The sequence below is a fragment of the Hylobates moloch genome, unplaced genomic scaffold (genome assembly GCF_009828535.3).
Source record: "Hylobates moloch isolate HMO894 unplaced genomic scaffold, HMol_V3 SCAFFOLD_17, whole genome shotgun sequence".
Classification (NCBI taxonomy): Eukaryota; Metazoa; Chordata; class Mammalia; order Primates; family Hylobatidae; genus Hylobates; species Hylobates moloch.
In genome coordinates this window covers 53,656,361-53,684,109 of record NW_026652292.1, presented here as the reverse complement: position 1 = coordinate 53,684,109, position 27,749 = coordinate 53,656,361, and the positions used below count along the sequence as shown (strand labels likewise).

The 27,749-nt window shown below is 39.3% G+C and overlaps 1 protein-coding gene across 1 annotated transcript; it reads left to right on the top strand.

The window, feature by feature from the left end:
- On the top strand, positions 1-27,749 carry NWD2 (NACHT and WD repeat domain containing 2). The gene is made up of 5 exons (XM_032135557.2): positions 1-18; positions 9,022-9,225; positions 12,319-12,463; positions 17,186-17,775; positions 21,659-27,749. Exons 1-5 carry the CDS (start codon positions 1-3, stop codon positions 25,589-25,591), a joined length of 4,890 nt encoding a protein of 1,629 aa, XP_031991448.1. The 3' UTR covers positions 25,592-27,749.

The window sequence follows — 27,749 nt, the reverse complement described above, 5'->3', positions numbered from 1 at the left end:
ATGTCGGTTTCAAGAAAGGTAAAACTATAATGTGATTTTGAGAAAGCTGAGAATTGTTAGCTCTCAAAGAAACGTGATTGAAGCATCAGTTTAGTTATTCTGCTATATGTTAGATGAAATTGGTAAATTACCTAATCTATGACTTGACTGCCTCATTTTACGATCACTGCCAAACACAGCAGACCTTATGTTGACAAAATTGCATTCATTTTGTTCATCTGTATGCTTGTATTAGTCAGTTCAGGCCGCAAGGACAAAATACTATAGACGTGTAGATTAAACAACACAATTTTTTTTTTCACAGTCTGGGAACTGGAAGTTTAAGATTAGGGTGCCAGCATGGTCAGGTTCCAGTGAGGGCTGTCTTTCAGACTAGAGTAAGGGCTATCTTCCCACTCTGTCCTCACTAGACAGAGAGAGCTCTAGTGTCTCTCTTCCAATAAGGGCACCAGTTCTGTTAGTTTAGGGCTCCATTCTTATGACGTTATTTCACCTTAATCACCTCCTTAAAAGCCCCATCTTCAATGCAGTCACATGGGTAATTCGGGCTTCAACATACGAATTTTGAGGAGACACAAGTTATCCGTAGCAATGCTGGCCTTCCTTTATAGAGAAACTGAATTTAAGTAACTCAATTCCTGCAAACATAGCTATGAACACACTGATTATAATACAAACAGCTTTGTGTTTGAAACTTCTGTTTTACATGTGGGTTGCCGCCTGCCCTTAAAGTACTACCTGTTCTCTATAAAGGTGACTCTGTACATCTGTTGCTGTGGTTCCAGCTAGCTAGTGCAGTTAACCCAGCATAATTATTTTAAAGCTCTTTTTCTCCACCCCTGGAACATTAAGTTTGTACTTATCTGACCACACATTTTTTTACCTTCATACCACCTGTAAGCAACTACTTGCGCATTTTTTCCTCCCTTCTAGCCTCTATTTGTCTTTCCAATCAAGAAACACCTCATTAGTCTATCTATCCAGCTGTGCCTCTCAGCATTTGTTTCTATTCTGTGTATATATGTATTAGCATGCCATATATATGTGTTTCTCTATAAACTATGTTTATGTAGTGATACTTTATGTATTGCCAAGTGCTTTACATTTCAGAGTGCTTTCACTCTCACCTGTTTGATTCTCATGATGCACCAGAGGAGATATGTGGCCAGATAAATATACAAGGGAACAGTTTTATCTCTGTTAACAAATATGAAAGCTGAAACTCAGAGAGACAAAAAAATCTGCTTACGTCACTCCTAATGCCTTGCCTTCTACTAACCTCAAAATATTCTTTCTTTATCTGCAGATTAGATTAAGTATTTGTACCCATGAATGTATCCCTTTGTCAATATATCTTATTTCAGAGACATATTTGTAATATGTGAAACATAAGCTCACTGTGTACACATTGTAGGAAACTGATTTTTTTTTTTTTTGCCCATAGAGAGATGCCAGTAAATATCAAATTATTATCAACCATCAGAACCATCATGGATATCTGGATAATTGAATGTTTTGGAATGAAAATACTTAATGTGCTAGATATATCTGCTAACATTCCTTCTTGGCAACCCTGCATACAAGCGTGTATCTGTAATAACTGAGAAATTAACAGTTTTCCAAAAATATTACCCTCATGTCTGTTGGTGCCAAAAATATGACCTTTCTTAAAGACCTTATCTAGATTATCTTTAATGTGGACATTATTTTAACAGGGAATGTTTTAGTCACTTGTCATTATTATTTTGCAATTTATTATTATTTTCCCATCTTCCCCTGTATTAGAGTTCTCCAGAGAAACAAAATCAATCATATATATATAGATGACTTATTATAAGGCATTGGCTCGTACAACTATGGAGTCTGACAAGCCCCATGATCTGCCATCTGCAGGCTGGAGGCCTAGGGAAGCCGGTGGTATAAATTCCAGTCCAAGTGCAAAGGCCAAAGAAACAGAAGTGCCCATGGAATAAGTCCCGGTCCAAGAGCAGAAGATCAATATCTCAGCTCAACAGTCAGGCAGAGAGAACAAATTCTCCCTTCTGTCTTTTTGTTCTCTTCAGGCCCTCGATGGATTGGATGGTACATACCCAGTTGGGGAGGGCCATCTGCTTTACTCAGTCTACCAATTCAAGTGCTAATCTCATCCAGAAACAACATCACATACCCAACCAGAAATAATGTTAAGTCAAATATCTGGGCATCCTGTGGTCCAGTCATGTCGACACATAGAATTAACCATCACATCCCCATTTCTCCATTTCCTCTTTCTACTTGTGACACGAGAAACTTAAAGTTTGAGTAATTGAGTTGTAATTTACTTCTAAATAAAGTATCTTATGTTTGTATTACAAACTCAAATAGATGTATAGGTGCTTCTTGACTTCCAAATCATTGAGAAAATAATGTTAAGTTGTGAATAAGGTGTTGCTGGCTCTTTGGCGGGGTTCAGGTGGTCTCAGTCCACAGTAGAGTTCTTAATATTGGCCATGAGCTCCAGGGAATACATAACAACCACCATTGTCCTCCCACCCAAAAGAATAAATCAGGTAGAAAGAATACCAACACCCAAGGCTATAACATTGAACATGCCATAGTCCTTGTGAACAGTGCCCCATGGAGTTGTGCAGTGCACAGCCTGCACATTCATACATGGTAGCCCTGCCAAGGGTACTGGCTGCAAGAGCTATCACAATCAAATGAGCTGCTCTAAGATACTCTCAGAAGGGGAAGTAGCACAATAACTTTATGAAGTACAAAGAATGGGGTTATTGAATTTAAAGCCCCATATTCAGTTGCTGGTACTACCATGTCTTCTGGGAAACATGGCCTTGGGCAAGCCTGCTGAGGTCTGGGAGCCTTAGTGTCTCTCCCTACTTCACAGATTATTGAGTGTCAAATGAATCATATATGAAGGAAAATTATGCAGAAAATCATAAAATTTTAATTTAATAAATAGAAGCTTATAGAAAGAGAGAAACAGACCCACCTGCCTTGCTCCGGTGATTAGGTTGGGAGAATAGGACATTTGAAGAGTATGTGCTTCAGCTTGTTACAGCACCAGTTTGTGGAGGAGGATGAGTGGAGATCTCTTTTCCTTTACAGCTCTCCCATGAGCAATGGCTCATAAACAGCAGGGAGCAGCTGCCCCACGCCCAAGAAAGCATGGCATCCGTAACCCCAAATATTCTATCCTCACCTGTCTTTCATGACATCCCACCGGAGTACAGTCAAGGACACACTGAACTCATCAACACCTTCAAGAATACTTACTCCTCTTTTCTGTTTGGTACAATACAAACTGCATGCCATAGACTCAGACCCCAAAGATTCTCAGTTGCAAGCCCAGGCAGAGCTAACTGCACATGAAGAGCAGAGTGGAGAGAAATCAATATTTGCCCAGTGAGAAAGAAAAAAATCAATTGAGAGGAGGGAAAATGTTATCTCTAAGCCTTTGAAAGAGTGGCTTAGATGTAGCTATATCAGCATATAAAGAGGGAAAATGAGATTTTTAAAAGTAGACAGTCTTTTTTAAGTTCCTAATTCTAAAGAGCTCAATAGTTCGGAAAGTATTTTTTAATTGTGGTGAAATTCGTACAACATAAAATTAACCATTTTAAAGTGAACAATTCAGTGACATTTACTACATTTACAGTGTTGTACAAACACCACCTCTATCCAGTTCCAAAACATCAGGAAGTATTTTTTATTCTAGAATTATACATGCAGAAACTACAGTTAAAAGTCTGACAAATTTTTCTTAGATTTTTCAGCCTTTTGGACTTAACTCCCCAGATTATATTTGAGTGTTGTATTGTTGCTTTCTGCCTGGCTGATATTATGTGTCTTCAGTGTTTAAGAATAGGCCAATTTAAATGTGTTTCCACATTTGGTAAGGTGGATGGGAGAGAGGTGACTATAGATTTCTACAAACAGGCAAAATCCCATATGTTTATTTTCACCTGTGTATTGACAGAATGTTTAACCTATTCAATAAAAAGTAGAAAATTCTTTCAGTCATATGCATTTCTTCTGTCTAGGGTCATAGGCAGCTGGATCAATAGTGTAACTCATAAAAATGGACTTCAATGCAAAATTGAATGTAGTCTCTCATCTCTGCACCAAGTTTTTCCCTACAAACTGGCAAAGTTGGTTTAACTAAGCAAAAAGCAAGCTTTCTGAGAATTGGGGTCAGAAGGATGTGGAAAATCTGTTTCTCTTTCAGTGGCTGGAATGAATACTCTATTGCCAGTGAACAGAGAAGGATGCCTTCTTGCTCATAGCTGCTGTGGCTGCCCTAAAGTCATTCATGGATACTCCCCATGGCTGCAGAGCTAAGGAATAGTCTAATTAGGAAACAAAGCAGTGGAATCCATCTTGCTGCCTAGAGTTTAGCTGCTAGCCTCTTGAACTTGGTCTTCCATCTCTACCCCTGCTCTGGTCCATTGACCATATGAGCCGGACTTTGCAACTGAGTTGGACTGCCCCCTTCTCTAAATTGACTCTGGTCCTGGTAAAATATTTGTGCATTGCCTTATTTGTAAATATTTGTGTGTTATCTTAGAACTGTAACTACACACACACACAAACACACACACACACACCAAAAATATCTTACTGAAAAATGTGGAAGCAAAATTCACTTTTGCTGTTTCTCAAATAGCAAGATAAGACTGAGATAGAATCCTGTCTTAGACTCCTAAAGATTAACTGATTCATGATTTATGAGCATTCCACCTAAAGGAAGAATCAATAGAGAGAAGGAAAAGAGTAAGGGAGAACAATCCAATAAGTAACTTTAAGCCTGTAGCACATTATTACTTTTCTGAAGTTCTATATTACCAGTTTATATATAGTAGGCACTCAATATGTATTTGTTATTTGAATGGGATGGGGATATTTTTTCTTCTTTACTAATCTTTAAGGAACATTCTGCCTTACTATATCGTTTAAATAATTACGGTATTTGGTGCCAGGTGCTCAACTGAAAGAAATGATTATTTTTAAATAGGCTTTGATTTTTGAAATGATCCACTGTCGTCCAGGCTCTGCCCCTTCAGTACTTGCTAACCATTCCTCATGAGACCACGTATGCACTGCCCATAGCAATGGCTCTCAAGTTCTGAATTCCTTTGGAACCTCATTTTAAAATGCAGTTTCCTTGGAATCTCCACTCACAATGTTCTTTCCATCTGAGAATAGACCTAGCAACCTACATTTTAGCAAGTACCCTGGGTGATCCAGGGAGCATATCATCCAGTAGATGATCTGCGGAGCATATTTTAGAAACCAATCCATAGATTTGACTGAACCCTAGTCTCTAAGACCAGCCTTGTTTAGAGCAGAAAGAAGTTGAAGAACCAACAGTACATTGCTGTGCAATCATGATGGTGCCGTCCAGGGACAAGATCTTGTTTCTGTATTCCCTATTTTGTCCTCTTCCCCGCTTCATGCCCAAAACCCAGCTGGTCTTGCCTTGGATTGTAGTAGCTAGTCCATGATATTCCAAGACCTAATTGGCTACTAGATGGAGTGTTGTCAATTACTAAATCCCATATTTAATGTGCTGCCTGTCTACCTGGTCCTCCACCAATGACCAAACTCCGTCTGTATACTTTCTTGAATTCTACTAATGCCTACTGCTTTAGACATTCTCTTATTCCCTATGTTGCCCATGTGGGTCTGTTCGATGGCATATCCGAGCATTAAAACCTCATTCTTAGTGGCATACAACCCCGACTAAGAGTGTTGAGTGTCCAGAATTAGGCAAGATAAGGGGATAATCACCAGGTTGGTTACCCTAAAAAAGATAATGTTCCTCTGTGTGTGTGGTAAAATAAAAGGTGATGCCTATTTGTTTAGCAAAAGAGATTTTGGAAGAGGGAACCGTTAGAAGTTGGGAAACAACTTGAGATACATCGTTTTTGTTATATAAACCTGTTATCAAGATTGGCCCAATGTAGATTAAAATAGAAGTGCTCTTAATTGGCCTTCAGGTTAATACAGTGGGTTGGGATTAGCACACCCTCTGTAGAACCCTCATATACCATGCTGAAATAATAGATACCAATAATGTGGGATCCCTCCATTCTAGACCCTTCCAAAGGGACTTTTGAAGCCAAAAAGAACAGCTAGGTTAGATCTACTTCCTTTCCGGTCATTGAGGCCAGTACTGAGGAGGCTTGAGCTTGAGGCAGTGAATTCAGTTACCCACAGTCACCTTCAGTAAACCAGTTATATGAGATGGCTTATGTGCTAAGGAGAGAGAGAGGACGTGGTCCAACCAGAGATATGTTTATACAGTACCTGCTTAAGGAATACAGCTGAAATGAGTATTGCTCACAAAACTGGTACCTTCCCAAATTGTTACTCTACCTATTGAGAGCTGAACTATTCTATTTGACTACAGAAAGAAGCTTCAGAGAAGAGCAGAAAAAATTTTAATGCTTTCTTTCTCTGTCTTGGTTCATTCATTTAGTCAACAAATGTGTGTTTTAATCATTTCTATGAGCTAGGAATAAACAGCTCTGGCCTCTCCCTCAGGGAGCTTACCATTGTGTTGTAGAATTTAGGTCATGAATTTATGTGGACACAGATCTACCAAGGACGTCTCTTATTCTTTCAGCTGCCTGTATCGGATGAAAAGAACACTGTAAATACTAGATAGGCAGTAGAAGTAGTCAGAAATGCCCCCTAGGGAAACCAAACCTGAAATTCACCTTCCAGTGGATAAACACAGCTTGAAGTTTATGCTAAAATGCTAATCAACAGGAGGAAAGAACAAAAATGCCCCCAGATTGCACAGAAAGTGTCTCATGGATACAATAAAGCAGACAAATTGCTTTGGTTACTGTAGGCATATGTAAGATGTCCTTTGTGTTCCCTCCTTATTTCTACTAGATAAGATGAAGATTAATTGAAATACCAAGTGCTATATAAGCTAATAGTTTTATTAGCTTAAACCAGAAGTTCAGCCACCTGGAGGACTTGCTAAAACACAGATTGCTCAGCTCTGTAACCAGAGTTTATTTTTTAGTAGTTCTGGGATGGGGCTTGAGAATTCGCATGTTCCCAGGTGTTGCAGATGCTGCTGGTTCCAGGTCCACACTGTGAGAACCACTGGCATAAGCAGATGGTCTCAGCAACCTTGAAAGTGTTGCTCCACAAAGCAAATAGGCAGTACCACTAATTTGTTTTTTAAGATGGAGTCTCACTATGTTGCCCAGGCTGGAGTGCAATGGCACAATCTCAGCTCACTGCAACTTCTGCCTTCCAGGTTAAAGCGATTCTCCTGCCTCAGCCTCCCCAGTAGCTGGGATTACAGGCACACACCACCATGCCCGGCTAGTTTTTGTATTTTTAGTAGAGACAGGGTTTAACCATGTCGGCCAGGCTGATCTCAAACTCCTGACTTGAGGTGATCCGCCCGCCTTGGCCTCCCTAGTGCCGGGATCACAAGTGTGAGCCACCATACCCGGCCTACACCACTAAATTTAAAATGTTTAAATACCTGCTGCTTTTCTCACTACAAAATAATATAAATGTATACCAAAAAAAGGTTTTTAATAAAAAAAATAAACTTATTAAATGACCTATGTAAATTTAAAACCACCCAAGGATAGCCATTAATAATCTTGCTTTGTATTTTTATAAAATGTTTCTTATGTATGTTTGTGTATACATATATACGTGATATTCTCTCTAACATATGTACGTAATATTCTCTCTCTTCTCTATATATATAAATATCAAAATCACTGGAATCATCTTTTATTTTTTTGAGACAGACTCTCGTTCTGTTGACCAGGCTGGAGTGCAGTGGCGCAATCTTGGCTCACTGAAACCTCCCTCTTCCAGGTTCAAGCAATTCTTGTCCCTCAGCCTCCCAAGTAGCTGAGATTACAGTCACATGCCACCACGCCTGGCTAATTTTTATACTTTTCAGTAGAGACGGGGTTTCATCATGTTGGACAGGCTGGTCTCGAGCTCCTGGCCTGAGGTGATCCACCCGCCTCAGCCTCCCAAAGTGCTGGGATTACAGGGGAGAGCCATCGCACTCAGCCTGGAATCATCTTATGTATACCATTTTATAACGTACCCTTTTCACTTAACATATACTTGTAAACATCTTTCTAAGTCAATATAGTTGTATGATATAATTTAGTACATCCTTTGAATGGACATTTAGGTTATTACACAATTCTTTCAAAGAAACCAATTCAGCATAAATATTCTTGTAAGTCTTGATTTGCATCCTTACTTATTTTCTAAAGACAAATTTCCAAGAAGAAAAAAATGCCAAGTAAAAAGTTATATAGATTTTTAGGGCTCTGAATACATATTGCCTGATCAGGCTTCAAATGCTAGATCATTTTACACGCCCATCATCACTCTATGGTTATTTTCTCACACCTTGACATAAGGCTGAGTACATATTTGTTCATTTTTTCCTGTGAGAAGTTTCTTTTGCCAGTTTAATAGAGAGAAAATGCTCTCGTTTACATTTTGAATTTTTTTTTTTTTTAGTTACCAGTGGGGTTACTAGTAGTATCACATCCAGTGATGTCATACTTCTTTTTATTGTAGCAGTGTGAATCTGAAGCTTAGAATTATGCTCTCAGTTCTTGACAGAGCAGTTCTTTTGTTTGAAGCTTTACATATTTGACATTTTTAAGGTCTAGCACATCATTTTTCTTTGATATGAACAAACAAATCTCAGAGTAGATCAGCTTTTGTTGTATTATGTAAACTTTGAGAAAGTAAATTGGCTGCAAAAATTATTTTGAATTCATCTGATGTGATATGCAGTCTCATTTCTCAGCCTATGAATAATTTGTTGTAATATAGTTGATCTAATTTTACTTAGGAAATCAACTATCCACTGTGACCAAAAGAGAAAACTGATGGAGCAATGTATCTTGTTATCTATTGATTAATATTTATTCAGTGACCATGTGATGTGAATACTAAAATGAACTTTCTTGGTGATACACTAAATTGAACTTTCTTGTTGATACACAGGGACTATTAGGTGAAAAATATGGGAATATCCGAATCCCTGGAGAAGTTGAAGCCTCAGAGTTTGAAATGATTTTGGATGCTGCCATAGAGGCAAAGTTGGAGACCAAGTTGCTGGAGGAGTGGTACTGTCGAGATGAGAACTCAGTGCCAGCAGCCTATTACCTCAGATCCAAGTCAGAAATGCTGAGAAGCAATAGAAATGCAGTAAGCTGCCTTTCCCTCCAGCCTGTGGATCTGTCCATTACTACATTTATTACCGTTTACGTCATCCAGGGGTGGTTCTGCACAGAAAAGGCAGAGTAGACAGAAAGTTACTCTGCCCTAGGCCCCAAGTTTTCCTTTTAACAACTAAATCCACACTGATCCTTAGGGAAACACAAATGAAAGCCACAATGCCATATCACTTTACACCTGTAAGGATGGCCATCAAAAAGTCAAAAGATAATAGGCGTTAGAGAGGATGCGAAGAAGGAACCCTGGTACACTATTGGTGGGACTGTACATTGGGGCAGCCTCTCTGGGAAACAGTATAGCAGTTCCTCAAAAAATTAAAAATAGAACTACCCACTTCTGGGTATAGATCCAAAGGCAATAAAATCACTGTCTTGAAGAGATATCCACACTCCCAGGTTCATTGCAGAATTGTTCGCAATAGCCAAGATATGGAAACAGTCTAAGTGTCTGTCAGCAAATGAAAAGATAAAGAAAATGTAGAAGGAAATTAAGGAACATTTATATACACACATACTGTGATGTTATTCAGTCTTTTTAAAAGAAAGCAATCCTACCATTTACAGCAGCATGGATGAACCTGGAGGACGTTATGCTAAGTGAATTAAGCCAAGCCCAGAAAGACAAATACCGTATGATCTCACTTACATGTGGAATCTAAAAATGTTGAGTTCATGGTAACAGAGAGTAGAAGTGTGTTTACAAAGGTCTGGGATTTAGAGGAAATGGAGAGATGTTGGTCAAAGGGCACAAACTTTCATGGTGACTATAGTTAATTATAAACCTGAAATTGGCTGAGAGAGCAGATCTCAAGTGTTCTTACCACCCACCAAAACAAAGGTAATTATGTGAGGTAGTGGATTTGTTAGTTAGCTTGGTTGTGGTCACCATTTCACAGTATATACATAGATCAAAACATCACATTGTGCACCTTTAAAATTTAATGAAAAAAACTAAATCCAAAGCTAAGAAACTATAAATTGTCACTCACCTTTCCATTTAGCATCTCTGACTTTCCTTCTAGACTAATTTTCCTTCTTCCTGAAGTATATCCTTTATAAGTTCCATCAGTGAAGGTTTACTAGTGATACTGATTTTTACTTATTAATATTGGTATTATTAAACAATAATTTAATGAAATAATTGGTTATTAATTCTTAATATTAATTGGTTAAAGTTCCATTAATGAAGCTCTCTTTGTTTACTTATCTGAAAAATTATTGTTTTGCCCACTTTTCTATAATGTGTCTATTTGTTCTGATTGGTATTCTCATGCTTACTATATCTGTGAATTCATATAGTCTCTTAATTCTAGAAAATTCTCAGTCATCATCTCATCAAACAATTCCTCTCCTCTGTTCCCTCTGTTCTTTCCTTGTGTTCCTTAATTACGTTTGCATTCAGCCATCTCAATCTGTCCTCTACGGCTTCTAATTCTCTTTCACATAATCAATGAAAATAGATCATTTCACATGATCAGTTAGGTTTACCCCAATATTCCCACCCAGAGAAACAATATTCATACAGATAATTACTTTGAATAATACATGTGAGGGTGAAGAAGAAAAAAAAAATCAAGAAAATTGATCATGTGAAACTGATCATGATCATATCATCATCATAATCATGATCAGTTTCACATGATCAATTTTCTTATCTCTGTACTGCTTTCCAGAAGATAGCTTCAGATTATTTTTCCAGCTCACCAATTTTTTCTTCAGTTGTGTTCACTCTGTCTATACATTGAGTTTTCAAGTTTGACAGTTATAGTTTTTATTTTGTGAAAGGTTCATGTGTGCATTTGTTTTCTGTGGGAGGAAGGCCTTTGTAAAATCTACATAGCTATTATTTATAGTCTCTTTTTAAATTTTAACTTAATTTTTTTCTTTAACATCTTAAACAGTTCATTTATATTCATGCATCTTATAGAGAGTGATGGAATGAGGCTGATTCATGCTTGAGCATGATGGAAACGTTCTTATCTACTTTCCAACTTGGCTCTCAAGTTTATGATATGTCCCTTAAAAGCAAATGAAAGAAGAAGAGAAGAAAGGTGGACCTGTTCATTGAGCAGAATATTTAGGGAGATTGCAAAGAAGGCATAGATATCCAACCCTCTGCCAAAGAGAATGTCCTTGATTCAGTCAGCACCCAGGCAGTTCCAAGAGGACAGCTGTGGGTTACCCACAGTTCTCCACTTCGGGATCTGTGTATTTGTCATTCTGGTATCCAACATAACACATTTTCTCTGTGCAATAGGAAATCATATCAGAATCCTTGATTTTTCTTCTTCGCCCTCACATGTATTATTCAAAGTAATTATCTGTAACAATATTGCTTCTCTGGGTGAGAATATTGGGGTAAACCCAAACCATTTCCCAGTTAAAGATGCCCAGAGTAAATATAGATAGCAAAGAACCTGATACCCCAAGAAACCAGTTTCTACCATGATCTGGGGGATTTTCTCATATGTTACTATTTAATTTGCTTTAATTGTTTCTTCATTTATTTTTATAATCCATTAGGGAAATTGACATTATTCCTAAAACCCCACATGATATTTCTGCATAAATTATTATTGAATAAATGACTGTATGAATAAGATTATCATCAAGACTATATAAATGTTACTTTATTGGTAGGCAGTCCTCCCATTTTATCTCCTAGTGGACCATCAAAACAAATGAAGCTAAAACAAATAAAGACAATTAGATATAAGAGCACCTCCCCTTTAACTTTCTCTCCCCTTTGGAGGACACCAGAGATTATTTTCTTATGGCATTTGTATCAAAACTCAAAAGGGAAAAGCATGGTATATAGGAAAGTCCAACAAACACACCCTATTTGGATCACACCCTTGTGTAATTTGGTCAAGTTCACATGCAACACGGAAATAATTTCTAACTTTCAGGGTTGTCGAGGAGATTAAATTAGACACTGTCTGTAAAGCACCTATCATAATATTGGCACATAGTAGGCCTTCAAATAATAGAAATTTTCTTGTTCTTAAATACTATTTTTCTTTGATGATTGTAAGACTAATTTCTCCCTTTTACATGTCTATAGATGCAGCCTTCTGCCAATGCTGAAAATGAGAAGACATGGCAAGAGATATCAGATGAGATCAAGAAGATATTTAAGGCTGCTGTAAAGCTGTTACACGAAAAGGGTAAAATGAAACACAGCCAGGCTAAGAGGTACCTGTTCTCAGGTAATTTTCCCAGTAAAATAAGAAATAGATCATTAATAGATACATCTACTGCTTCCCTTTAATGCCCTGCAGATGTAATCTCATTTACTGCCCGGTGAAATTTAATTTTTCTAAATGTTCCCACGTTCTGGAGAAACAAATGTTATTTTGTTCTAATTAGTAGAAAAGCCTTTCCTTCACTCGAAGACTTCTCTAGAAAATGTGATTTTAAAAGAAGCCAGAGGTGACCCCAGATATAATTGACCATATTCTGCCATGATTTCTCAGTTGAGCTGTTCATTCATCACTCACCCACTTATCCAGCAAATATTAATGGACCTATTGGGTTCCTATATGCCAAGCACTGGGGAGACAATGCTGAGTAAAAAGACAAGGTCTCAGGCCTCCTGCAACTTATTTTTTTAGAGGGAGGAAAATATTCATAAATGATAGCCAAGTAATCAAATAAATGAACAAGATCTTATCAAAAGTGATTGATAAGTATTATGAGCAAAATAAAGCACAGTCATAGGATAATAGTGACTGATAAAGGATGTGGGGGTCCAGATTTAGATGAGGTGGGCAAAAAGGAGATGACTTTGGACCTGAATTACAGAAGAAAATCAGAGCTGACAGTGCCATATGTATCTAAGGTAGAGAATTCCCAGCAGAGGGAGCAACAGGTTCAAGATCTCTGAGACAGGAATGTGCTTAGCTAATTCCAGGAGCAGGAAAAAGAAAAGGTAGCTTTACTTTTTTTTTTTTTCAACTTTTACAGGGAGGGAGAGATGAGGATAGAAGTTGAGCACAGGCCATAATAGGAACCTTATGTTTTATTCTGGGTGAAATGGGAAGCCATCAGAGGGTGTGGCACAAGGGATTTGGTAGGATCTAATTTAGCATTAAAATAGAAACCTCCCCAGCTATTTGGTAGGCTCAAATTTAACATTAAAATAAAAACCTACTCAGTTATTCAGGTATATTTCAGTCTATAACATACCAGACATTCTGTGTACAGAGGCTCACCTGTTGGCCTTTCTCAGCCATGGAAAGGAAGCTTTATCATTAGAAGTTGCTCAGGAAACTACAGAACTGAAGGAATACGTCAGTCATAGTTTCCAGGGAACAAACATAACTAGGTAGAAGTAGTCAGATGTGTAGCATTTATTTTGAAAGTTGATAGTAAAACTTTATAAAGGGAAAAACTATAATAGCTGCGTTTTCAGATTGGTTTTGGAATGGTGCGGCAAAGCATTCGTGAAAACCTAAAAGGCACTTGGTAATCATTCCCACTGGATGCATGTGGGCGAAGCTCAGAGAAGTTACAAACCATTTTGACAAATTCCAGAAGGAAGCTGTTTTTAAAAATTAGGTCTTATTTAAAGTCTTCCTGAAAATACCAAAATCATCAGGAATAAGTACTGTATTTAGAATATATAGATTAGAGTTGATCCTTGTTCCTTTGGAACCTTTAGATCCATCTTTGAGGCTCAGGTTCTTCACCTTTACCAAAGACGGAACAACCCTGTTCCTTCAAGAGCTGTCTTAGAAAAAAGTGCCTAGAGTGAAGCTTTCCTATTATTTATGTAAAAGACACCAGTTTGGGGAAGTCATCCTCTTATTTACAATCACACAGCTCCAGTGACTATTCCACTGGCAAACACTTGTCCTAGCTTTCCCCATAGTGAAGAACTGTGTCCACATGGATAGCCATGTGAAGGTGAGAAATTTCACGTGAGCTACTGCAAGTGGACTGTTTTCTGCTTGGGGTTATATCTTCTGAAGATATACATTCTCATGACAATTTTATTTATTTTACGTTCAAACTCCTTTTAAGATCATGTCTGCACAATCAAAATTGCTGACGTGCCAACTCTTTCAAATGGATATAATATATATTATATTTTTAGAAATCTTGAAATAAGAATACTGGATAGAACCTGTTAAAGGTGTATTATTTATGTTTGAATGTACTTTTTCACGCTTCTAGTTTCACCTTTTTAAACAACAGGAGAGGAAGAGAAATAAATTAGACTCTAAAATGGTGCCCTTCTGAGAACATCAAAACTCAGTGGCCTTGGGAGTCGTAAAGAAATTAATTTCTCATGGGTGATAGTTACCAGGACTGGAAACCTATTTCTACTGTTACCTTCAGTGGGTGCTGTCACTGGTTCAATTTCAGGACATTAAGGAACATGCAAAAACAGAAAATAAATATAATATTCTAATAATGCCCTAAAATTCTAAAATATTTATAGATAGGCATCAGAAATAATGAATAAAAGTGCCCTAAAATCGTAAGCATGCACTTTGCATCTAAAAATAACTCTGTGTAGTTGCCTTTGTATCATAGCTCTCATTTATTTAGGTATATTTAAGTTTATACCATACCAGGCATTCTGTGTACAGCATTTTTCCCCCCTGAGCCAAGCTTAGATGGGCTCTGCCAAATTGGTTTATCTGTATTTCTTTTTTTGCTCCATTTGTGATCAACACTTCTGCTTGATACACTCTTTCCATAAATGTGATAACAATGTCAAGTTATAGTTGAATTGTTTTCTGGGAGTCAAAGGTGGCAGAGCATATCTCTGATTATAATGCATTATATATAGGTACTACAGTTTGACTGCTTCCTTTCTCTTCATGATGCTCTCAGAATGTAGCAAGCTGCTAATCCAACCTGCTAGAATTTTACACAGATGACTAGAAAAGAAATGGGTCCAAGGCTACTTTCTGTAGTAGCTCATGATGTCCAGATTTCTGGCATCTTCCCTTATCTACATTATAACAAGTTCTTACTCTTCCTTAAAAAGAATAGTAGACATATGTTTATAAGGTCCTTTAACTGGCTTCCTTAACCAGCTTGCTCAATTAAAACTTTTTGTAAAATGTACTGATGCTCATGACACAGCTTACTAGACACTGGCAGCTATGAAAATATCTTTTTCATTTGGGTTGAAAATTTCCATTGAAAGGCTCTCATTACTAAAAAAAATACTATCACAAGAGTTCCACTGAAAGGCACCATTTTTAAATAAAATTCTCACCCTTCTTAATAGTTACATTATAGAATATATACATTCTAGATTTTGCTTGACATTGGAGTTATGGCCAGCATATAATTTTTTCAATTTATGGCCGGACCAGCCCTGTGTATTCAGAGCCTCCCTGACAGAAATTCACAATCTGAGATCAAAGCACCTGCAGATTCTGTGTCTGATGAGGGCCAACTTCCCACTCACGGATGGCTGTCTTCTTGCTGTGTCCTCATAGGGCATGAGAGGCAAGGGAACTCTCTTGAGATCTCTTTTATATGAACATGACTTTCATTCATAAAGGCTCTGCCCTCATGAACTAATCACCCAAACGCCCCGCCTCCTAATACTATCACACTGGGGATTAGGTTTCAACATATAAATTTCTGGGAGACACAAACATTCAGTTTATAGCACTCCATAATGGATTATTTTTCTCAATGTTCTGTTTTCTCTCACCATTGTATCCTAAGCAGTTGTCATCATGCCTGGAATATAAAAGGTGTTCAATGAAGAGCAATTAGATGAAGGAAAGGGATGGAGAAGGAGGAAGAAAGGAAGAGCAGCCAATTTTAAGACTGCTTGCCTTGTCGTTCATTTCCATTGGCTTACTTTACGTATTTTTAATTTTTTGTCTGCACAATGTTTTCATCACTACTGATCCAGTTTAAAATTTTCTTATAGGGACACAAATTATTTATAATGTATATTTACTTGTGTGCAAGCATATGTATTGTAAGCCATAATATGGTGTATGTTAGAAGAAATGAAGTTATATACTAAGTCACTTTTTCTGTACTTGTTCTGATGGATATTATAACAGTGACATAGATCACCCAGATTGATCAGTCATCAGAATATAATTATATTTTGCCTTAAAATGTGCTTTTGGGCTGGGCGTGGTGGCTTATGCCTATAATCCCAGCACTTTGGGAGGCTGAAGCGGGTGGATCACAAGGTCAGGAGAAAGAGATCATCCTGGCTAACACGGTGAAACCCCATCTCTACTAAAAATACAAAAAATTAGCCAGGCGTGGTGGTGGGCGCCTGTAGTCCCAGCTACTTGGGAGGCTGAGGCAGCAGAATGGTGTGAACCCAGGAGGCGGAGCTTGCAGTGAGCCGAGATTGCACCACTGCACTCCAGCCTGGGCCACAGGGTGAGACTCCGTCTTAAAAAAAAAAAAAAAAAAAAAAATTTGCTTTTGTATTGATATTTGATCATATCTGACTAGGACTCAATATACCTCAAACAAAATGGTGAGGTCACTTTGTTAAGGAAAGGCTGACAAGAAATGGTTAACTAGTTACATCCTTCAGCCTCCTCCTCTTCCTTTCCTGGCCCAAATGGGTCCCTGCTGTTCCCTCTTAGAACCTCTGAAGTCTGAGAGGAAAACTGAGCAGCAATTAGACATAGTAGATATTAGAAATATCCACTATAAATTTGATATGCTTTCTTTATTATGCTTATGTCCAACCTCTTCCTAAACTTGGGGAGAAAATTAGATAATTTTATGTAAAACCTGTTCTCCTGGGTTGCTGGCTGATTAGGAAAAGACAAATAGGAAATCAAGAAATTATTCTAAAGACTACTTCGCTACAAACCATAAGAAAAATAATTTACCACTAATGACTAAGTGTTGACTATTGAGATGTGGGTGTGTTGCTCCTTTGTTCTAAGCGATAAACTCCTTGTTATATTTTCTTTCAGCTATAGAGGATGAGTTTGACTTTGCTCTGGGAAAACAAACTCCAGCATTTCTAAAGAAGTGTGTTTGCTACATTAGGAAAATTGCTAACATTGAGCGCTTTGTGAAAATCCCAGAGATGGGAAAATACATGGATATAACTGGAACAGAACCGAGGATTATTCGGGATCCAGAAGCCCAAGAGAAGCTGATAAAACTCAGGGATGAATTTATTCCTACTATTGTTGCATCATCTAATCTGAGAGTGTACACATCTGTTACTCATTGTGACATGAAACTAGGCTACTCCCAAGAAATAGAAAATCATTACATCGAAGGACTTGGTAAACAGTTTTATGAGGACATGATTGATATAATTCAGGCAACGATACAACAGAATTTTGACACTGAAACTGATACACTCTATGACGAAATCCTTCAACATTCATCATTATGTAAAACATACGCCTCCTTCTATGAGTACAAATGTGAGTCTCTAAACATAGTGCATAACTACATTCTTCCAAGCAAAACTGGACACATCAACCCTCTTATTATATATGGTGGGCCATGCACTGGGAAGACCCTTCTGCTAGCTGAAGTAGCAAAGAAGGTAAAAGCCTATTCTTTCCCATGTATATTTGTAAAAACTTGTACTTTTGGAAAATGGTAAATTAATCAAATTCATTTCTACTTTCTGCATTTACTATGTGAATTATAGTTGGTCTTTTAGGAGCGAATACTTCAGTGCTTCTTTTTTGCTGGTGTAACAGTTATATTGAGAAAGCAAAACTCATGGGGTACAACTGGAAAGCAAGTTTATTTTTTTCTTTCACTGTTCAGACTCATGTTGTGGGCTAGTTCCCATCCCTCACCCCATTTGGATGAAAACCCAGCCCAATCTCAATAACTGTTCTCATCCCTTTCAGACAAAGACAAGCCCTCTGTCTGCTAAATCAGTCTCAGTTCAGTAATGAGTATGTCCAGTCTAAGGCAAAAATGAAAACATCAGTCTACACTTTTCTTCCCCATCTGGGGCCTCTCATAAACAAGGCACCTACAGTGGGAAATGGGGATCTTCTTTCTTTTTCCACATGGCACTTCTTTCTCTTCTTTCCTAATCCCAATGACATTTATGATTCCTATAAAATTACAGTTTAGGGGATATAGGAAAGGTAAGGTGGCCAGAAAGTTCTTACATAACCAGTACTGTTCTGAACTGGGCTGTGAACTCTCTGTTCTTAGCACATGTTTAAAGCTGCCTCCCATCTCTTTTGAGGCCTTTTCATGGCTTCCTGGAGGTCCTTCCCCTCCTGTACCTCTGCCCTATCTTCCCTGAGCATCTCTTACCTACAGTTGCCTAGACACAGGGGAATGCATCTTTTTTCTAGCAGGTTACTTCCTCAGCTCCTAGACATCCAGCAATGTGCTTCCAGTACCTTTCTGCTGAGATCCTGTCTACATCCCTGCACACTCCTTAGACAGGACCTTGGAAAAGCAAACGGAAACCCTTGTCAGCTCACTGTAGCCTGCCGTCCACACGTAGCACATGGGAAACACTCAGGTATTGTTTTGCCCTGAGAAACTCTAGACCTCTGGGCCAGTCCCAGCCCTGCAGCTCCGTCTCACTTCTCCATCACAGCAGCTAGCCAGCCTCAGTCACTCAGCCTTCATGGTTTCCAGATGTCACTAGGTACCAGATGCCTGTATCCCCAAGCTGTAGGGGGCATTCTATAGGTGGTCCACTAAAGTCCCTTCCTCTTGGCTAGAAGTCAAGGACAGGCATCTCTCTGACCTCCTTTTAGAGAGGGGGAGGTGAGAGAAACAACCCACAGCACCCTAATCCCCACCATTTTTCCCTGCCTCTCCGGTCTTCTTTTTCAGGCTAGCAGTGGATAATCTATTAACAGTAGCAAAACTGGTTTTCAGAACCTCCCTTTCAAGTCCTGCATGATGGTCTGGAACCTCACTTTGGAATGTGGTATCTGCTGAGTTGGCTCTTCAGCCTAAACAGGATGAAACTAGTTCCATTATTTTTAACCTCCTCTTCCCTTAGTGTCAAAGTGTGGTGGTTTATTTTATTATGGTGTTAATTCTGAAGCTCTGTGTTATTCTTCCCATGGTGACTCTCTTAAGAACAGAACTTTATTTAAGTTCACAAATATTCTCATAACCTGTCATGTGCTACATAATCTCAAATTGGCCCTCTTGAAGACAAGAACAGAGACAGTTGCATTGCACCATATGTGAGGATTGGGTTCCAAAGTAAGCCCATAGGTGAAATCAGGTATATTCCACTTACCTTTGAAAAGTCCATAGGAAGTCTAATTTGCTTTTTCTTAATCTATCAAGCCCAGCTGGGTTTTCTGCTTGTGTTAGAAGATAGAGCTTTTTCTTTAATTAAGCACCAGATGAAGTAGCAGGTTTGTATTTAGGGTCCACATTGCATCGCATAAATTGTGTATGCATATGTTTGTGTGCCTTTGAACATGAATTTGTACGTGTATCTTCAAACTTTAGAATTATTCCAAGTAAGCAAGGTAGTAACACCATGAGAGGCACCTGAGAACTGAAACCAAATGAGTAAACATTCACATATGCCATGTTGTACTCACCCTAGGGCCCTTTTCCTTGTGGAGGAAAGGAGCATACAGGCGGTTGGAGGAAACAAATATTGTTCAATTTGACTAAGTCAAAGGTTCATGTGATGCGTCTCCACATCCTGTAGCACAAGAGGTCAAGACTTATGTGGGATGTGCTGATTCCCTGCACAGATAAGCAGTCCCAGTGGGGCAGAGTGTGGTAACTGTCCAGAGTTGGTCAGTTTAAGGAATGGCTTTCTGAGCTCTTGCTCTTCTGAATATTTTGTCCAATAGCCTGAGTCTGTCTATTGACTATCCAGGAGTTGGGTCCTCCAAGAAACTGTGCCTCTTTTTAGGTCCCCTGCCTGCACTTCATTTACCTTTCTCCTGGGGAATGTCTGACTCACCGTCAACAACAACCTGTACTGTCCTGTGACCTCATGTCCCTTTGAGGATGCAGATAGAGATCTCATTTTTATCTCATGTGTCACCCAACATTTCCATGAGCATGAGCTCGTGATGGTAGGGCTGCTCTCTACAGACATCACACGTTCAGCAACATGTGACTGGGAGGATGGAGGAGGATGCCTATAGTTATCATAAGCAATCAATGTAGAAACAAACCGGTGTTTTCAGATTTACCACCAAAGGATAGTTGTTGAATGACAAGATTATCTTCCTTGAAATCAGCTTCAAAAGTTGAGGCTAAACAACGGCAACAAAATGTTTATTTTCCTTAACAGCTCCTTATAAAACTGACCTCCATAAATCTTTCTGATCTTATTCATGCCTTAACCCGAACTATCTGTCTTGAGGAAGCAAAGTTCACAAACTTACCTCCCAGTATGTGAAATCACTCTTCCTTATCTAAGGCATATACTTGGTAAATTCCAAGGATAACTGAAAGACTTCATTTTCCTAAAAATACTCATTGGAGTATTTTATGCCTTGGGCATATTTCTTCTTATCCTGACCTTTCAAAACAGAAAGACTAAACTTAGTGGGCTCCTCACATATTTTATCCTTTAATGCCACAGAGTATTTAAGAAATGAAAGAATGAAAAGTCAGGTATGACTTCTACTCCGGGTTTGTCTCTTGGTGACCATTTAACTCTGAGCAGTAATTTATCCAGCTTGGGCCTCAGTTTCCTCTCCTATTAAATGACACTGTAATCTCATCTACCCTTCAGAGAGATAATGTGAGGACTGATGGCTGCATGTATATAAAATCAACTATCTGTTACAAAGCACAACGTTTAACAAAGCTCTTTTAACCACCATTCTGTGGATTTTATAACAGATAAATAATAATCAAAATTATGACCCTGTAACACCATAAAATTCTCTCTAAATCATAAAAGATTATATTCAGAGTAATTTCAGTACTGAATATTTTATTGCTTTCTAATTAATTGGAAATTTGGTCAGCCATATATGACATTATATGCTCTCAATTAATGCATATATTTAACTTAATATAATATGTAAATCATTACTTATCCATTCATTAAATACTTCCAAAGGACCTACCATGTGCCAACAGCTGCACCAGGAAATAGGTATTCATTCAGTGATACAAAGCTGACCATACTAGATATTTATATTTATAATTCATGAAACACCTTGTATCTTCTGGAATACAAGCTAAATATTGCCTAATGAGTGAAAAATACTATTATTGCTACTTTAGTACACTCAGTAAGGGTAATCCTGAGAGTCTCACCTGTAGATTTTGGTATACAAGCTTCATAGCAGTTCTTTGGCCTTCTCAAAAGGTTTTTCCAATTTTTGACCCTAAGCTATTTCCTGCACAGTAGAGGTGACCAGAAGTCTGAGCTCTGGAGAGAGGCAATGTTATCACATATGACCATGTGAATACATATTACCATTCTAAACTCCACTCTTGTGTTTCAGGCTTATGGCTGGCTACATGAGGACACAGGACCAGAATCTGACCCAGTCGTCATCGTGAGATTTCTAGGAACGACAGACATGAGTTCTGACCTTAGGACTCTCCTTCTAAGTGTTTGTGAACAATTGGCGGTTAACTACCGGTGTCTGGTTCAAAGCTACCCTAAGAAGATCCATGACCTCTGTGACTTATTTATAAATCTTTTGAATGAGTCTTCACTGCAGAGACCTCTAGTCATAATATTCGATGCACTAGAGCAGCTCTCAGAGAATGATGATGCCAGGAAGCTTTGGTGGCTCCCAGCTCACCTGCCCCGCTTTGTCCGGATAGTCCTTTCCACGCTGCCCAACAAACATGGGATCTTGCAGAAACTAAGGTGCCTTATCCATGAAGAAGACAACTACATTGAGCTGATTCCCCGAGACAGGAAGATGTGCAGCCAGGTTCTCAAACACCAGCTGCTGCGTGTGAAAAGGAAGGTCACATCAGGCCAGCAGATTTATGTGAACAACGCGTTATCCAAGTGCACGCTGCCAATGTTTGTGAACTTGACCTTCAGGGAGGTGAGACACTGGAGATCTCACAAAGACGTCGATGAATCCTCCCTCTCTGTCACCGTTCATGAAAGTATAGAGCAGTTATTCTGGTCCTTGGAGAAGAAGTGTGGTCAGAAACTGGTCTCTAGGGCTCTTGGTTACATCACCATGGCCAAAATGGGTCTGAGTGAAATGGAACTGGAGGATGTGTTAGCCCTAGACAACAGTGTAATGAGTGAGCTCAATGAAAACACCAGACCCAGCAATCCCCTGAGAGTACCTTACTTGTACATTGCAAGGCTCAAGGAGGGTCTCAGTGGATACCTAATAGAAAGACATGTGAAAAATGTCACACTCCTAGTCTGGGCCAACAGACACCTGCAGCTCATAGCCCAGAAGCTATATCTGCAGGATGACAATGACCTGCGTGAAATGCACACCATCCTAGCAGATTATTTTCTGGGGGTTTGGTCAGGGGGCAGGAGGAAAGCCTTCTGCCTCGAGGACCCCTACTTGAATGGCTGCCTTGACTTGGAGAGCAGAAGTTTGCTGGAGGAAGAAAAGCACTTCATGGAACAGGCTTCCTTTGACAGGCAGGCTCCAGACCAGCCCTGGGTTTTCCAGTGTAATCCCCTGGAACCTGACATCTTTTTCGTCAATCATCGGAAAATGTCTGAGCTTTTGTACCACTTGACGAGGTGTGGGAAAACCGATGACCTGCTTTATGGCATCATCATGAACTTCAGCTGGCTTTATACCATGATCAAAATTGGCCAGTTTGACAAAGTGCTTTCGGACATTGAGCTGGCTTACAACTACTCGCAAGAGAAGGAGCTGAAGTTCCTGGCCAACACCCTCCGCAGCATCAAAAACAAGGTCATTGCATTTCCCGGCTCCCTTTCAGCAGAGCTTCAGCAAAGACTGCTGCCTGTTGTAAGCTCCCTGCCCAAACTTAGACATCTTCTTTTAGAGTGTGACAAAGATGGACCCAAATATTGCTCCATTGTACCACTGCATTCATCCATGGATGTGACATACAGCCCAGAGCGTCTTCCCTTATCATCCAGTCACCTGCATGTCACAGAGATCCTGCCTACCTGTAACCCCAGCACTGTCCTCACAGCTTTAGAAAATGGTTCCATCAGCACCTGGGATGTAGAGACTCGACAGCTACTCAGGCAAATCACCACAGCCCAGTCTGTCATTCTGGGCATGAAACTCACCAGTGATGAAAAGTACCTTGTGGTGGCTACAACAAATAACACCTTGTTGATTTATGACAATGTCAATTCTTGTCTCCTGTCTGAAGTAGAAATCAAGGGGACCAAGCATGGAAGCAGCGCCACCTACATCAATGGATTTACACTGTCCGCCAACCATGCCCTTGCATGGCTCGAAGCCAGCAAAGATGTCACTGTCATTGATCTGCTGTACGGATGGCCGCTTTACCAGTTCCACTGCTGGTATGAAGTGACGTGCGTCCAGTGCTCCCTAGATGGTCTGTATGCTTTCTGTGGCCAATACCTGAACACAACCACCATATTTCATTTAGGGAGTGGAGAAAAGTTATGTACAGTGACATCAGAATTTTCAGGTGGATTTGTGAAGTTTCTTCTTATCTTGGACACAGCTCAGGAAATGGTCATGGTAGACAGTGAAGGAAGTCTTTCTGTTTGGAATACTGAGGACATTTCCAGCCCCCAGCTGACTGATGACTTTGATTGCCGAAGAGAAGACAGCGAGGTGGTCAGCATTGAGCTTTCAGAAGACCAAAGTGCAGTTCTGATCTGTAAAGCCCTCAGCATTGAGCTCTTAGATACTGGTCTGTGGAAGGTGGCTGAAAAGTTCAGAGCCAAGCACAATGAACGCTTTATATCTGCCGTGCTGTCTAAAAATGGAGATTGCATCATTGCCACCATGGAAAATACCTCAGCTGTGTTTTTTTGGAGGCGGGACACAGGACAGTGTATGGCAAGCTTGCGGGAAATCTCAGGTTCCATTGTTAAGTTAGTGAAGTCCAGTCACCACAATATGCTACTGTCCTTATCAACCAGTGGTGTTCTTTCCATTTGGGACATAGATATAATCACAGCTATGTCCAACATAGATAAGACTGGAAAACCCATCCAAAGTCTGCTGTTGCCTGCTAGAGGGGAAATCATTTACTCCCTGGATGGATCTGATTGTGTTCATAAGTGGAACTTCAGCAGTGGCTTCATCGAAGCAGTATTCAAGCATGAAGGAATAGTTGAACACTGTGTGTTAACATCCACTGGAGACATAATGGTGACATCAGATGACAAAAGCAGCCAGTATGTCTGGCACACCAGCAGTGGTGAAAACCTTTTTCGAATTAACGGGCAGAGAATATCTCAGCTGCTGATTACACACAATGACCAGTTTGTGGTCTCGCTCTGTGAGGAAAATGCCTCCAGGGTTTGGAGGCTCGCCACAGGCCACAGGGTCTGCAACATTCTGACCACTTTGCAGAATGCCTTTATTACCTCTGCAAATACCTTCGTGGTGGGAATGACTAAAAGCAAAGTGTTGGCAGTCAGTCTTTGGACAGGAAGTATCACCAAGAAATTTTGCTGTGAAGATGGGACCACCATCGTGAATTTTAAATTAATCCCTGACTGTCCTGATATCATCGTGTTTATCACATCGGCCGAGACTGTGAACATCTGGAGTCTGACAGACGAAGTGATCTGTCGGCGCGTGCAACTTCCAAATAACTTCTTGAAAAATCTGGAGGATTTTGAAATTTCTCCCAATGGAAAGCTAGGCATTATATCCAGGGGAGATGAAAACATCAACGTGCTAGATTTACACAGTGGTAAATTGCGGGTGGTTCATGCCTCTGGGACCATCTGGCGGCAGAGGTTGTCTCGGGATGGTCGCTACCTGGTATACATTTGTTTCCGAAATGGGGAGGAGGAGGATGAAAATGGTGCAATATTCAGTTTAATTGTAATGAGACTGGCAGATGGCAAAAATATCGGTGCTTGTTCCCTTTACAAAACACCAACTTTCCTTGCACTCTCCCAGAGGCACCTGAACATCATTGTGGGCTTTGACGATGGGAGTATAGGGATCTACACGGTAGTAGACCGTGTAGATGCTGCACTGAAAATCAAAATTGCCACTTCAAATAGCAGACAAATTTTCAACAATGCAACACACACCTCCAGGCCAAAGTGTAACAGTTATTGTTTTAAAATATCTGTGGATTGCTTATGGAGAGAGTCCACTGAGGTCTTTGCGAGAGACAGCCCCATCACAGTTAGTGACTCTACTGAGTCCAATGAAGCAACACCCTCCAAGAAACACAACTCTTGTTATGAGCGAGTATGCTCGGCCCTAGAAGCCAGGGGCCACAGCTACGCCCCTGATAACTGACAAAATGTTTTCCAGCTAAGCAGAAATATGTGATCCACGTACAGAAGGAAAAAAAAAAATGTGCCCCAAATGATAAACTATTCATTTCTTAAAAGGCAGGACCAGTGCTGGATTCCAGTGTTTTATTAAGATGGTCACGAAATGGACAAATAGGAGGTTAGTCTTGGGTGTGGTCTTTTTGTCAAAGTGTTTCCAGAATGTCAGAATTTCTAGTAGTAGTATTTAAATGGTTGCTTCATCTGAAAGGCAGAGGCTAAAAGTTTTTAAATTAGCTGTGTGGTGAGGCAGCATAATACATCCCGTTGGTTAAGATGAGAGAGGCTAGAGTTATATACAGATCATTTGGATGGGAATTAGTTCTACAAAAATCAGCTGAAATCGTGAAGACAAAGAGCTGCTTGACTTCAAATGATTGTGTGATAAGTAAACACAGCCTTAATCTCCCTTTATATTTTACAGTCCTGACAACTGTGTACACCTAGTCTGCAGTGAATGGTCTAAAGGTGCAAAATAATGTAACAAAAATACCTAAGTGTATTCCCAGTTTCCCGAGAGATATGACCTGAAATGTGAGACTGTGGACTGGACTGGGACAAGAACTACCTACCACTATCATAGGGCTACTGAACATGGAGAGTCAGTCTTTATTAAAATACAGTTGCAACAATTGCATGCGAGGGTTTCTGTATAACAGAATATATGATTTTTAAACTATTTCCTGGGTTGCAAAAGAACACATTTAATAAGAAACAACAATCTTTTCGCATCTTTTTGAAATGCATATTTGTGCTGGGTGTAAAGAAGAATTACAGGAAGGGCATTACAAATGTGGTCAAAACACCTGTCCATTTCTATCATTGTACTAACAGAAGTCTGTACTATTTGGTCAGTTGTATGGAAGCATAAATATTCCCTAAATTCCTGCAGTTAGTCTTCATAGAAAGCAAGCTTTCTCAACATGCCATCTCTGACATACTGATGACGTTTGCCTTATTCACATTCCTTCTCTTTCCTGTGTAAAATGCAGATAGATGACCAAATACTCTGGGATAAACTGAATATGCCTGTCTTTGCGCTAAAATATTCCATAAATCTTAAGGGTGTCCAAAAGTTCTTTATTGTCCTTGTTTGTAATCACTTTCTTACTTCTACACACCATCTGTATGCTTCTTTATCTGTTACTCTTCCTGACCGAGGACTCTTCTGAGCCTTTTATAGTCCTATCCATTTCAAAGCAGAAGCTGTGGAATGGTATTAAATATTTTTTAAAATTAATTCACCTGTTTAAAAGAAAACATTGCATCTCAAAAGGTGAAGATGATTGTTCTTTCTTTCATATCCTCCTCACGGCATGTCCTTGGATAACTTTTCAAAAGGTATCCACACTTTTGGTTGAGTTTAGTTTTCTTAGAAAGTAGAGAGTAAAACTGTACTAGAATAATGAACAAGGAATTGATTTGCTCTAGGCCCAGCTCTGCCATAAACTCATTGTGTATTCCTAGACAGGTCTTTAACCTCCTCAGTGTGTTGTTTTTGTGAAGTGCAAAATAAAGGTAGTGATAGTTTCTGCTGTAGCCCTCATAGGGACATTGGGAAGCAGTATAAGAAAAACTTCAGCAACATCATGATTATTGATGCTAACGGGAAAAATAAATTCGTGTAACCCATAGAGAATCCAAGTCAACTGTATTTCCCTTTGGAAAGTGGTTTAACATGTAAGCATTCAAAGATGTGATTCTGATAAAAATACCCAGCTCCATAGTGAAAGACGTTTTTCAGTATGTTACTTCTGGTTTAGCTACTAGCCAGGGAGGTGGTAGCCCAGAGAAGGCAACCCACATACAGATCACCTGGAGTTGATTATATGAGTCTATGCTTTTGAGCTCTTTAGGCAACACATTCTCATTCCTGTCATGATCAGTTGAACCTCCATGCCACACATTTCTAAGAATTAAATGCCTAGATGGATTAAATGTAGTATGTGAATGTTCTATGTAAAAGCCAATAGAGTATACAAGTGACTTGAATGATTTTTCCTAACTTGTTTGCAACTGATAGCTCACATTGAATGTTTTTATGTAAACTTTGTATCGTTGAGAAGAATTACCCAATCAGAGATTTATATTTTCATAAATGTTACATTTAGTTAAATTTTGTT